The 12909-nt window shown below is 37.6% G+C and overlaps 1 protein-coding gene across 22 annotated transcripts in view; it reads left to right on the top strand.

Moving 5' to 3' along the window:
- LRRFIP2 (LRR binding FLII interacting protein 2) overlaps positions 1–12909 on the top strand; it is a 105714-nt gene that overhangs the window by 10786 nt on the left and 82019 nt on the right. For all 22 annotated transcript variants that reach the window (XM_040479741.1, XM_040479747.1, XM_040479739.1 and 19 more), the window contains one exon: positions 9546–9689. In XM_040479741.1, the coding sequence (XP_040335675.1) occupies positions 9600–9689 (90 nt within the window). In that variant the 5' untranslated portion in view covers positions 9546–9599. The remainder of the gene's footprint in view (positions 1–9545; positions 9690–12909) is intronic.

Here is a 12909-nt window from a genome sequence, read left to right as displayed (position 1 = left end):
ATACGATGAGCATCTGTGTCTCGCTGCCTAGGTCAGGAAACGGCATTATAATTATCCTAGGAGTTCCTGTATGTGTTCTGTAATGCGCGCCTTCCGCTCCAGGCAATCACAATACCATTTTACGTGTTAGTTAATCACTCTTCTTGGGACCATTCCCCGCCCAAGTCTGCAGTCCCATTCTCCCCTCCATACTTGTATTTCTAATCAATGTGTGGTTTAGTTTTGAAAAGTGGATTAGCTCTACCACGTTGTTCTGTCTGTTAGTCAGGATAGCCTAACCTTCTTTAATACAGTTCAAGTGTATGTCTCACTCACGTCTGTGTCCGTTGTGAGTGGGGAAGCAGTGGAAGGTGCGTGAGTCCCTGCGTGACTGTGGAATAGACTGCTCCTTTGAGTTTCTCTTTTCTTTTATGAAGCATATCTTCTAGTAGCTTATTGACAAAGGATATCAAAGAGGTAAGTTTTTGAGACCTTGCATGTCTGAAAAGGCCTTTATTTGTCACATATGAGAATAGAATGGTTTGACTGGCAAGTAGCCTATGCCAGTCTTCCTTCAGAAGTTTGACGGCATCGGTCTATTGTCTTCTTGTTTCCAGAATTACTTTTGAGGGTTTAAAGCCATTCTGATTGTTAATCCTTTCTGTGTAACCTTATTTTCCCACCCACGGAAGCTTGTCAAATCATCCTTGTCTTCGGTGTTTGAAATTCACTGTGGTAATTCACTACGAAACACCTTGGTATTGACTCAGGACTTGTGTTGAGCATTCTGTAGACCCTTTGAATCTGGCGTCTCATGTCCGTAACTTCTGGGGAAGTTTCTGTGGGAGGAGGGTCAGTTTCTCTTAATTTGTATGCAAAGGAGCCACCCACGTGTTGACGTGAGGTCTTTTTGGAGCAGAAGTCGTGAATGTCAGGTGGAGCTCATGGCGTGTGGCTTTAATTGGAATGGCACGTGGATTGGCTACTCGCAGCTGTACTGTCAGCTCGGCTCTCTTCTCTGATCTTCCCTTGTGAACATTGAACTTACGTTGCATGATACCTTGTTGACTTCTCCCTTTTATGGGCCTGATTGGTGTGTTGCCTACCATTTCAGGGCATTACTTTGCCCTTTGTAAGACAGGTTTAAGCTATACAAACCTGACCAACATGGCTCAAGAGAGATGTTGGCCTCTCCCTTTCTACTCCAAGAGCATCTCAAGTCGCTACTATTGTATTTTCCACTCAGTGAGCTACATGGGTAGAAGCGTTCATAGAATGAAGGTCTTCAGGAAAAGCTGAAAATTTCAAAGGATTTTGCTTTGATAATGAAAGTTGTAGGCTTAAAAATTAGTGCTTTTCCCCAGGACTTTAGAGGAATTAATGCTTGCTTCTTTGTTCTAATTTTGACTTGATGCAAGTCAGATTTTTAATTTTCAGAGTTAATCCAGTGGTGCTCATTCTATTTAAAATTAGCAATGTGTTTCCCACTTACTTAGAATTTCATTATGCCTATAAAAGTGATGGTTACTGGGAAATCTGTTGGAAAATTATAGTTTTACCAGAGATGACCAACATAAATTTTTACAGTCTTACTTTGCAGTTGCTCTGACAGATTAAATAAATCTTTCCTCTTTATCAGTTTATTAATATAATTTCAAAGTTGGTTAGTCCTTTAAGTTTATATTTTCATACTATGAATTAGCCCATAATTGTAGCTTTTAATTTAAATCATTTTTTGATAAAATGTTTTTTCACAATATATAAAGCTTATGAAAAAAGGAAAATTCTGTTTTATATATATTGCCTATGTTCTTCATTATTCGTGTGTATGAGGTTTTACATATTCGCAGTCATACCGTATATATGGTTTTGTTATCTTTTTGTACCTTATGGGCATAATATCAAAATATGTCCTTGTCTTTGCTTCCTTTCCATGAGTTTTCTACTACCACAATTTATTACATCATGTTGATTGGCCTTGACTTAAAGCTATTGCTGTCAATTCAGGTCATTTTCAGTTTTGTGTGTGGTTTTACTAAAAAGAAATTAAAATGATCATACTTATCAATTTTTGATAAGTGATTTTTCCTCTTGCACTGTGTTTTAAGTTTTACTTTTTTTTATTAGAATATAGTTAGTATAAGTATTGTCAATAGAATTCATCTTAGTGATGAATTAGAATTAGAATTAGAAAGGTCTAAGGCTAATTTAAGTTCTTTTCTCCTTCGGGGCTTAATTCTGGCCCCATCTATTGTATTATCAGTAACGCAGGTTAGTTAGCACACTTGTATCATGTTGGTTTTGATTTTCATTTCTTTTGACGGAAGAAGTATTTCAGTAGTAACTCTATCTGCTCCACAAAGAAAACATACACTTGTATTAGTTCAGGAAAAGGATTTCCAGTTCCTTTTATTGTTGCCACATGTCTAGTAAATTAGAAATAGTGAAAAATGCCTTCCTACTAAGTATATAGATGTAGTGTTGGATTATATTTGTGTTTGAAAATATGCAATTCCCTCACCCACCTGTGGCTCAATTAAGATTAACCTTAGCCATGGGATATACTTCTGAATTCTGTACTTCACTACCTTCTCTTTTGCCTATCGTGATTTTAGATATTTTGTTTTTTAGTGTCGGCGGTATCACATATTTCCATAGCATTTTACATTTTATAGAAACTTTTATGTCTATTTGAGCTTTAAAGTGACCCCTGTGATATAGGAATAAATTTAATAAAAGAAGTATGCGAATTACTCATTGAAAATCACAAAACATAGAATAGAATTAAAGGTCTGAATAAATCCCATGTTAATTGATTGGAATCTTAATATTGTTAAGATGGTAATATTTCCCAAAGTGAACTATAGATTTAATGTAATCCCTATCAAAATCCCAGCTGCTTTTCTTTTTTTTAAAGTGACACGTTAATCCTAAAATTTATTTGGAAATATAAGGCACCAAAATCTTAAGAAGAACAAAGTTGACTCACTCGTCCCAGTTTTAAAACTTACTGTAGGGATGCCTGGGTGGCTCAGTCGGTTGAGCATCTGACTTCAGCTCAGGTCATCATCTCATGATTCATGAGTTCAAGCCCCACATCAGGCTATGGGCTTACAGCTCAGAGCCCGTTTTGGATCCATTGTCCCTCTTTCTCTCTGTTCCTCCCCTGCTTGTGTTTGCTTTCTCTCTCAAAAATAAACAAACATTAAAAGGTAAAAAATAAAACTGTAGCAAAGCTACAGTAATCAAGACAGCATGATACTGACAGAAGGATGTTTATGTTGATATGGATATAGATAGATCAGTGGAATAGAATGGAGGGTCCACGCATAAACCCTTACTTTTGGGGTCAGTTGGTGTTTGACAAGGCTGCCAAGACCATTCAGTTGCAGAAAGAATAGTCTTTTCAACAAATGGTACTAGAACAAGTTGACATCCACAGGCAAAAGAATAGTGTTGGTACCATGCCTCAGACCATATATAAAAATTAACTCTAAATGGATCATAGACATAAAAGTAAGAGCTGAAATTGTACAACTCTGAGAAGAAAACAGGAATACGTCATTGAGATATTAGGCAGTGCTTTTCTAGGAATGACATCAAATTGAATGAAACAACAAAAGAAAAAATAGGTAAACTGACTTCCTCAAAATAAAAGCTTTTGTGCTTCAGAGAACACCATTAGGAAAGGATATGTGGGGGGCGCCTGGCTGGCTCAGTTGGTTGAGTGTCAGGTTTCGTGAGATAAAGCCTCGCATCGAGCTCTGTGCTGGCAGTGCAGAGCCTGCTTGGGATTCTCTCCCTCTCTCTGCCCCTCCCCTGCTCGCTCACATTCTTTGTCAAAATAAATAAATAAACATTAGAAAAAAATCACATCTTTACTGCATGCTTCCCTATATCTTCCTAGTGTTTGGTTTTATCTTTGTTTTTTGCTGCCTAAGGTTCTGTTATTCTCCCTAATACTTTGGTTTTTTTTTGTTTGTTTGTTTGTTTGTTTTTTTCTGTTCTGCTTTATGGCGTGCTTTTAAGTCTGACCTGTCCTCAGCAATATGTAATTTTCTCTCCCTTCCTTTCATCCTCTGAGTGTATGTCTACACATAACATTTCTGGGGTTTTTTTTTGTTGTTGTTGTTTTTTTTTTTTTTTTTTTGAGTATAGTTGACACACTGACATACTTTTTAAAAGGCATAGGAAAAGGAGAGAATTTGATACTAGAAAATGGTTTGCTTCTCAGGGCATACTGAGAATACAGTTGTTGGTTAAGAGCACATCTTCCTAATATGGGTTCTGCACAGTTGATGAAAATAGTATTGTAAATCATGTCAAACATACAGCCCATTAGAGCTAATTTATTTAAACATGGTTAGCAAGGAAGGAAGTGCAACCACTGTATGTCATCTTTATGAAAGTAGGAAATGGAAAGATTTGCAGTTGTTTTGGGTGTATGTGAACAGTATGTATTCAAAATAGGAGACTTTAAATTTTTGTTAATTCTTAGGACTACTGAATGTGGAAGTTGGAGATGTGATTATACAGGTTCTCATGGAAATATAAAATATAAGAAATATAATAAGCATTGTATTTTGTAAAATGTAAGCTTAATTTAACCATTCTAGGTTTTAATATTCTCCTGAGATTTAGTTTGTGTTTAACATCTACCTTTCATGTTCTGCCAGGTCTTCCAGTTTTGCCTCATATATGCGTATTTTCTTTCCTTCTTTCCATCTTTCTTTTTTAACGTTTGTTTATTCTTGAGACAGAGCGTGAGCGGGGGAGGGGCAAAGAGAGAGGGCCACAGAATCTGAAGAAGGCTCCAGAGTCAAGCTGTCGGCACAGAGCCAGACATGGGGTTCAAACTCAGAAACCTTGACATCATGACCTGAACTGAAGTCAGACGCTCAACTGACTGAGCCACCCAGGCGCCCCCCATATTTTCATTTTATACTTAGCCTCAATTTCTAGATGTACCTTTTATTCTTTCCGTAGATTCTGTTAATGATTTATTCATTTTGTGAATCTCATCTAGATATTTGCAGGATTGATGTCTTTAACTGTTGATTCTTTCCTCTTGCCTACCTGCCTACCTTCCCTCATGCCTCCCTACCTCCTTCCCTACCTCCCTCTGCTGCCGCTTTGCTCCTCCCCTGCCTTTCCCTCTTCATTTCTTTGTCTTCTAGCCAGCAGTGGAGCCATTCTCTCCTTTGCCTATAATCTTTCTAATGTATACATAACTATTGGTATTCTTCTGTACCGTGATTACAGTAAAAATCAAGATTTTGGTTGAAATTCCCAGTTCCCATGTCTTTTGTTCCCTTGGTTATCTACCTTTCTCAACCAGTTATTTTTTCTAACACTTTATTGTACACATTTTGAAACATACAGAAAAGTTGAAGAGAGTTCTGCTGTGAACACTCATGTACTTACTACCTGGATTCCACTACTAATATTTGATTATACTTTATCTCCTACTATGCTTTATCCATTCCTTTATTTATTGTTACATCTTTTTTTGGGAGGGTGGATGCATTTCAAAATAAGCAGCAGATATCACTCGCTTCAACCCTAAATATTTACCATGTGTCTTATTAACTAGAGTTTAGTGTTTGTTGAGAGGAATTTTCTTTTGGGGTAAAATTTACATTGAAAGATCTTTTTTTAAAAAAAATTTTTTTTAACGTTTATTTATTTTTGAGACAGAGAGAGACAGAGCATGAACGGGGGAGGGTCAGAGAGAGGGAGACACAGAATCCAAAACAGGCTCCAGGCTCCGAGCTGTCAGCACAAAGCCCGACGTGGGGCTTGAACTCACAGACCGTGAGATCATGACCTGAGCCGAAGTCGGCCGCTCAACCGACTGAGCCACCCAGGTGCCCCTTACATTGAAAGATCTTAAGTGAACCATCATTAAATGACCTCTATGTTCTAAGTCATTTGTGTTCTCATAAGGGCACTAACTCCCATCATAAGGCCATACTTCTAAAACTTGTGTATTCATTTGGATTTTCAAAAATAAGACTTTGAATACCACAAAACACCTTAAAATTTTTTTCTTTAAAAATTTTTTTATTACATAAAAGTGTTACATAGTATAATGATTATAATTTAAGGTGTTTCTATTTTTTCTAGATTGTTCCATGCTTCAGCAAATATTCTTAACATTGTTAATGATACCACATAATGCATGCTGGAGGAAATAACTTGAGGGTGTTTTTGTTTAGTTAAGCGTATGAACATGTAAAGAAAGGCAAGGATTGCCCCTTTGTCTACTTCATAAGCTAAATGTGTAAAGAGATAGTTAATTTAAGACGCTTGAAACATTTATGGAGTGCTTTATGAGTTTATTGAGTGTTCGCATTTGTCTGAGCTCACTTGAGCCTCCCATTCACCGTGTTGGATAGCTGGATGCTTGATCTGTCTGTGCCGTGAGTGAAGAAACCAAGGCTCAGGCACGGCAAAGGGCAGGGTAGCCGTTGAACTCAGATCCTCTCCCTTTAAATTTAGTCCAGTAGCAACAGCTGTGCTCACATTCGTCTTTAGTTCAAGTGCCATTCCAGCTGCTGGGATTTGCTGAATAACTAGCAAATGTTTTACTGCGCAGACTGGCGTTAACTGTAGTGAGGACCCTGACACAAAGACCTATGCCAATATTTTGAGTTCCCCAGGATGAAGTACTCAGATATAAAGGAACTGCAACTATTGGGATCCAGACAGAACTCTCTAAGTGGGCTATATTTAGAATGTGACGTACTGATACTACATCCCCGTTCTGTTCGCACAAAAGTGAACAGTATCATGATTTAAGTGTCACTTAATGTGGCATAATGCCTGTTTTTCAGAAATCGATTGCATGTGAAGCTCATTGGAGAAGAGAAAGCCTTGTTGATCTGTTTTGGAAGGTTTAGGTTTCACAACATCCTTGAAGGTACTTCCCTACTTTCCCTTAGGTAGCAGATCCTTAATGACAAAAGCAGCTGGAGAAAATCAGCTTCACATTGGGTTATGGACTTGACAAAAATGTGGGCAGTTTTGTTTTTGGCGGTGGATGTAAAAGGTTTAGCTCTTGGTTTGGTTGATACCATTAAGGAAAAGCTGGAAGAGATGAATATGGCTCCTGAAGAATGTGGACTTGAGGAAACCTTGCGATAGAAATTTACTGAAAGTCCGTCAGGATCAGAAACTGGAAATAGTCTATTTGAGATCACCTTTTGAGTCTGTATCCTTATTTTTGTCATTTTGAAGATAGATTGCATAGGAGCTGAAAAGCTTTACCCTTTCTAGTATTAGTGAGGATGTCTGCCTACAGAGTACAAATCGTGTAATTCTTTCAAAAACGTTAGATTGCTTTTTGACATAGGTAATGGTTGATCTGCCTCATGTGCACCTGAAAATGGTGATAGGACCTGACCAATGAGTCATTGAAACTAGATACTCCCGACAGATAAGACAAGAAGGACAAGGAAGACCAGAAGTTGTTCCCATTTCCCGCTTATCCTGTGTTTCTTTTTTCTTGTCATCTTTCTCGCCGGGCTGGCTAGCCCGGAGCCTGTTGGGACAGTTTCGTTTGGAGCATTTTTAAGAAAAGATAATTCTTTATGTAAATCTGTGTGCTAGGAATATCCTGACAGGTCTGAGGTCTAGGGCAGTGTTTGTTGAGAAAGAAGGAAATGGGTTATGGAAAAAGAGGAAAAAGAAATACATTCAAAAGAGTGTCTCCAGCAGTGGCTTCAGATAGTGTGTGTCAGCTGTGTGGTGTATGGAGCCTAACTTGGGTGTGATCCACTTTGGGGCCACTTTCTTCTTTGAGCCTTGGACCTGAGTGTTTTCATTACTTTTTTTTAAGTGCATCTCTCCCTGATGTTGTTGGAATGCTAGAGAATCAAAAAGAAGAAGAAAAAGCGCAGCCATAATTCTTTTCCTTCTAATGAAACCGCTGTTAAACTTTTGATACAATCTTAATTTCTTCTGTAATTATTTTTATGTTCCTGGAATTAGAAAATGCCTGCTTTTGTCTCCTGTTTCTGTGAATTGTCTTTGAATGTGCCCTTGGAAAGCTAGCTGAAGGACAGATACTGGGTGATATCACTGTGCATCGGTTAAATTGACACTCCTGTCTTTGAAAAGCGTTACCTGCTGCTTTTTTTCTCAGTAGGTGACTAGTATTTGTGCATTGTTACTATTAAGGTGTATGGTCTTTAAAATGATGCTGAGCATGGGGATGATGGGAGACTTCTGAAAAACCAGCACCGAGCTTTTCAGAAATTGTCTCGATTTGTGGCTGGGACTTATCAGCTGCTGGTTTCAGGCCTACATTCTTTCTCTTTGTTTCCATTGCTTATCGTGCCCAGATAGATTTTCTGTGGCAGGGTAATGAATTATCATCCGTCTTCATTTTGATTGACAAACATAGCATGCTAGCTATGTGGGAATAAGAAATGGTGTCAGATAAGAGGGGAATGGCCTGAATTTTCATTGGAGAAGACTTTTTTTTAGAAGAGTGAATTGATGAAGTTCTATTTTAGTTTGCCTGAACCAAGTAAATTCCAACACATTAAAGTCACTTGGAGTTTTATATAGTTTATTCTACTGGGACAGACTTACATGAGAATTCCTTTGTGACTCACAGTGTAATGAAATTTTGTCAGTTTATTTTGTTAAAGCTAGGAAAAAAATTTTTTTAAGTTAATGAGTATTTTACTAAATGAGCCGTACTTCTCAGGAATGTGTATAGGAGAGAGGGAGGTCATGCAAATGGGGATGCTTTTTCTCATGGGAATCTTTAATTTCAAATACCACGTGTTTGGAAGGTTAGATGATCTTTATTATCCTTATTATTTAATCCTGGCAGATGAATTTTTCTTCTCTCTTTTGTAAAAATAGGTCTCTTTCATAATAACCACAATAATAATAGATCCACAGATACATTCTTAATCATTGGCCTGAGTCAGTTTAATTTGTCACTGTATCTTTGGCACTTTCCACAGTACCTGGCAGTGACAGGCACTCAGATATTTGTTGTGTGGACAGTGTTAGTTATTGTTAATTGCAGAATAATAAGCCTTCATTTGTTCTTTTACGTGGTAATAGTTTAATTGGAATTGTTTCTTAAATTACATTAAACAGCCAACTTACCTTTGTAAGTTTAAAGTTCTATACTAAAATTTCTTGATATGTTCTTTCAGAGCTTTAGACTGAATGACTTTTCTGAAAAATTTTTTTTTTTTTTTTTGCTCTGGAATGGGAATAAGTTTCAGAAATACCTGTATTAATTTTATACTGGTAAGTATACCGTATACTGATAAGAATTACTACTGACCGCAGTTTTCTGAGGCTAATATTACCACACATTCTAGTAGGTTGCCGTGAGTAGTATGGTAAAAAAGTATAAATTTAAGTATTCTAAAATGTATTGGCATAATTTGATAGTGGGAAAAAGTATTTGGTGACTAATTTACATGTAAATTAAATACAGAAACATAACTTCACATTTCTAAAAGCAAATGTATAAAGGAGCTTTAAAGTGATACAAAGAGAAACATCCTAAGTTATTCTGTGTCTGTTTATTTCAGGGCTGAAAACAGTGAAATCACGTTTCACAGTTAAGGACCTGTTAAGAAGACAACATGGGGACGCCTGGTTCTGGAAGGAAAAGGACGCCTGTAAAAGACCGATTTTCTGCAGAAGATGAAGCTTTGAGTAACATTGCCAGAGAGGTGTGTCTGGAAAACCCCCTCCCAACACTGAGTCTTTGCAAAAGCCGGGGGGTGGGGGGTAGACCTCCGTAGACTTTCTCGTTAACTGAGCTAATTTCAGAATGCTTACTGTGAGATGTTATATGTGGCCTCGAAATGATGTGTTGGAGTGAAATACAGTTACCGTCTCTTTATTTGGCTGTGCCTCTTACCTGAAATTAGTTTTTCCTTTTATTTGTTGCGGATTACTTTGAGGTACCTGTTGGAATGTTTTGAAATTTGTAATTAACCTTCAGTATTGAAACTTAACGTAATTGGAATGTGGCAAATCTGACAGCTGTATCATAGAAACGCTCATGGGCTGTACCGTTAACATATTCCAGGAGGCACCGTATAAATGTTGGCGGAAACAATCCTTGTTTGGTGTCTGCTCAGATTCAGTTGCTTTAGCCGGGTTTTGAAATACTGCGTTGGAATTTCTATGTTTAACTTTTAGCTAGTACCAGAGCTTCTGCAGCATTTTTGTTTTGGTTTGTTGACAACTTAGGAGAAAGAAACAAATGGAAAGGGCTGTCACCTTTGAATCACTGGCAGCATTTCCTGTTGCATGTTGGAAATTTAAGATAACTCCCAGCTGTGATTTCTTAGTGAGGTGCCAACTTTGTTTCAGACTCTGACTCTGTCTGCAGCTGCAGACCTGACGGTAAACTAATCTGGCACGAGAATTGGGTAGAGCGTTATTAAATTATATTCTTTTTGTGAGGATTAGGCCCTCACCACTTCCTCTTTGTTATTCTTAGTAAATAGCTCATTTAGGGCTAGTGCTGTTTCCTTTTGACATATTATACGGTCTCTTTTTGATCCAGCTCTTTGTTAACTTTTTCCTCTGGTCAGCTACTCAGTTAGCTTTTGAATTAGAAGTCAAATTCTGTAGAACGATGTTTGAGGCAAAGACAAAAGTGATCTAAAAACGGTTGACAAAATTGTGATATTTAAAAAACCTCAAGTGAGGGGCGCCTGGGTTGCTCAGTCATTAAGCATCTGACTTCGGTTCAGGTCATGATCTCACAGTTTGTGAGTTCAAGCCCCACATCGGGTGAGCCTGATTCCCAAACTGGGTGAGCCCTGCTTCTCTGTCTCTCTCTCTGTCTCTCTCCCTCTCTCTTTTCTGCCCCTCATTCACTTGCGCCCCCTCTCTTTTCTCTCTCAAAAAAATCAAGTGAGCTATTTTCAGATAAAAGGGTAAAAGATACTTGAAAATGGAATGAAAAGGAGTTATAGCGATGTTAAGTATTTGCAAAAATGAGGCATTTTGGGAGCCACATAGTTTTAGTTGAAAACTGAAACTACTCAAAATGTTTACCTCCCAAATTGGAGAGATTTATCCAGATTTCTATAAGGAAAGCAAATGTGAGCACCTTCTAGGCTTGTCTGTATTTTACTAAATGTTTCAACTCTTTTTTTTTTTTTGGATGTGACACTTCATTTGCAAAAGTGGGTGCCTTTAAACATTTAACACTTGCATACTTACTATGTGACAAATACTATTGTAAGCATTCAAACTGCATTAATTCATTTAATCTTCACAAAATTCTGAGATTGGTTTTATTTTTATCTCCATCTTAACAGATAAAGAAACCATCTCACAGAAGAGTTAAATATTTTTCCTCAGGTCACATAGGCAGGAAATAGCAGAGCTTGGGTTCAAACACATGAAGTCTGGCTCCAAGGTCTGAGCATTCAAACACTCGCTATGCTATACTGTTACTCAATATTCTCCAACTCCCCCAGTTTGTTTTCTGTAACTTTTCATGATTTTGAAAGTACTTGCACATCTTGATTCTCATAATAACTTTGTGTGTTAGGTAGGATAGGTATTGTTATTAGCCTTATTTACAGACAAGGAAACGGACGAAGCTGAGATGAATGTCTAAAAGGTATGAGACCTGGGGCTCAAATTCAGCTCTGTAAAGCCATTGTTCATTCTGCTGTACCATACTCTTCCAGAATAGGCAGGCTTTGGAGAGTTGTAAGTGTGGCTTTTAATTCTGGCCCTGCTAGTTGCTGGTTGAGTAATTTTGTTAAGTAGCTACTGTGGATTTCAGTTCCCTCATCTGTAAAATGGGAACAGTATTGTCTTCCTGTATTATAAGGCTGTTGTGGCAATTAAAGAAAATAAAGCATGTAAACCTTTAGCATAGTGTTAGGCTTGCAGTGGCTTTTTGTTGCTTATTAATGTCATAATTGAAAGTGAGAATACAGGTAAAAGAGTCTTTTTTTTTGTAAAAAAAAAAAATGTAGTAAGATAGGTGTTCTAAAACATTTTTGATTGCCAGACTCAGGGAGATTTTTCAGCGTTCAGATTCCCAGGCCTTACCTGTGCTTGCGAATCTGAATCTGTGGGGGTTGAGCTCAGAAACCTGTGTTTAAGTGTGTGTGCACGTATGGGTATGCACAAACACCTACACACACACTTCCTCCCAGAGGATTTTGATGGCCAGTCAGGTTTGGGGACCATGAACCAAAATACACTTGGATGGTCAGTTTTTTATACTTCCAGATTGTTTTCCTCCCTGTATATTATTATTTTGCTATGCAATAACAAATTTAATCTGATTATTAAATGATAAGTTATAGTATAATAATAAAAGTTAGTACTATAAAAGGGTTTAAAAGGCCAGTATTTCTAGTTTATGTTTCTGTTTTCAGAGCTCTCAATATGAATATACCATCTCCAATAATCTGGTCAAAAAGCTGATCTTAGCCTTCAACGTGAAAGGGACAGTTTTTACTAAATTGACGACTTTTATTTGCATGGGTGCCCAATGTGTGATGTAGTGGTTTGAAAACTTTAGAAGTTTGGCAGTTTTAACAATTCTTTCATATATTCCTTGTGGTTATTTTTCTTTCCTTTACAGTTTTCATAGCCAATTCTTAATTGTCCATTCATACATTGCTTGGTTGACACTCGCAGATAGTCCTTAATCCTTATTTTCTCCTTTCACTCACACACACACACACACACACACACACACACCATGCCTGAAGTTAGGAAGAAACAAAAATGAACAGAACCCTTATCACTTTTATTTAAAAAATTTTTTTTCAACGTTTTTTATTTATTTTTGCGACAGAGAGAGACAGAGCATGAACGGGGGAGGGGCAGAGAGAGAGGGAGACACAGAATCGGAAACAGGCTCCAGGCTCCGAGCCATCAGCCCAGAACCTGACGCAGGGCTCG

This window comes from Herpailurus yagouaroundi, unplaced genomic scaffold (assembly GCF_014898765.1).
Source record: "Herpailurus yagouaroundi ecotype Mexico unplaced genomic scaffold, PumYag 159, whole genome shotgun sequence".
Lineage (NCBI taxonomy): Eukaryota > Metazoa > Chordata > Mammalia > Carnivora > Felidae > Herpailurus > Herpailurus yagouaroundi.
This window is presented reverse-complemented; position numbering and strand designations above follow the sequence as displayed.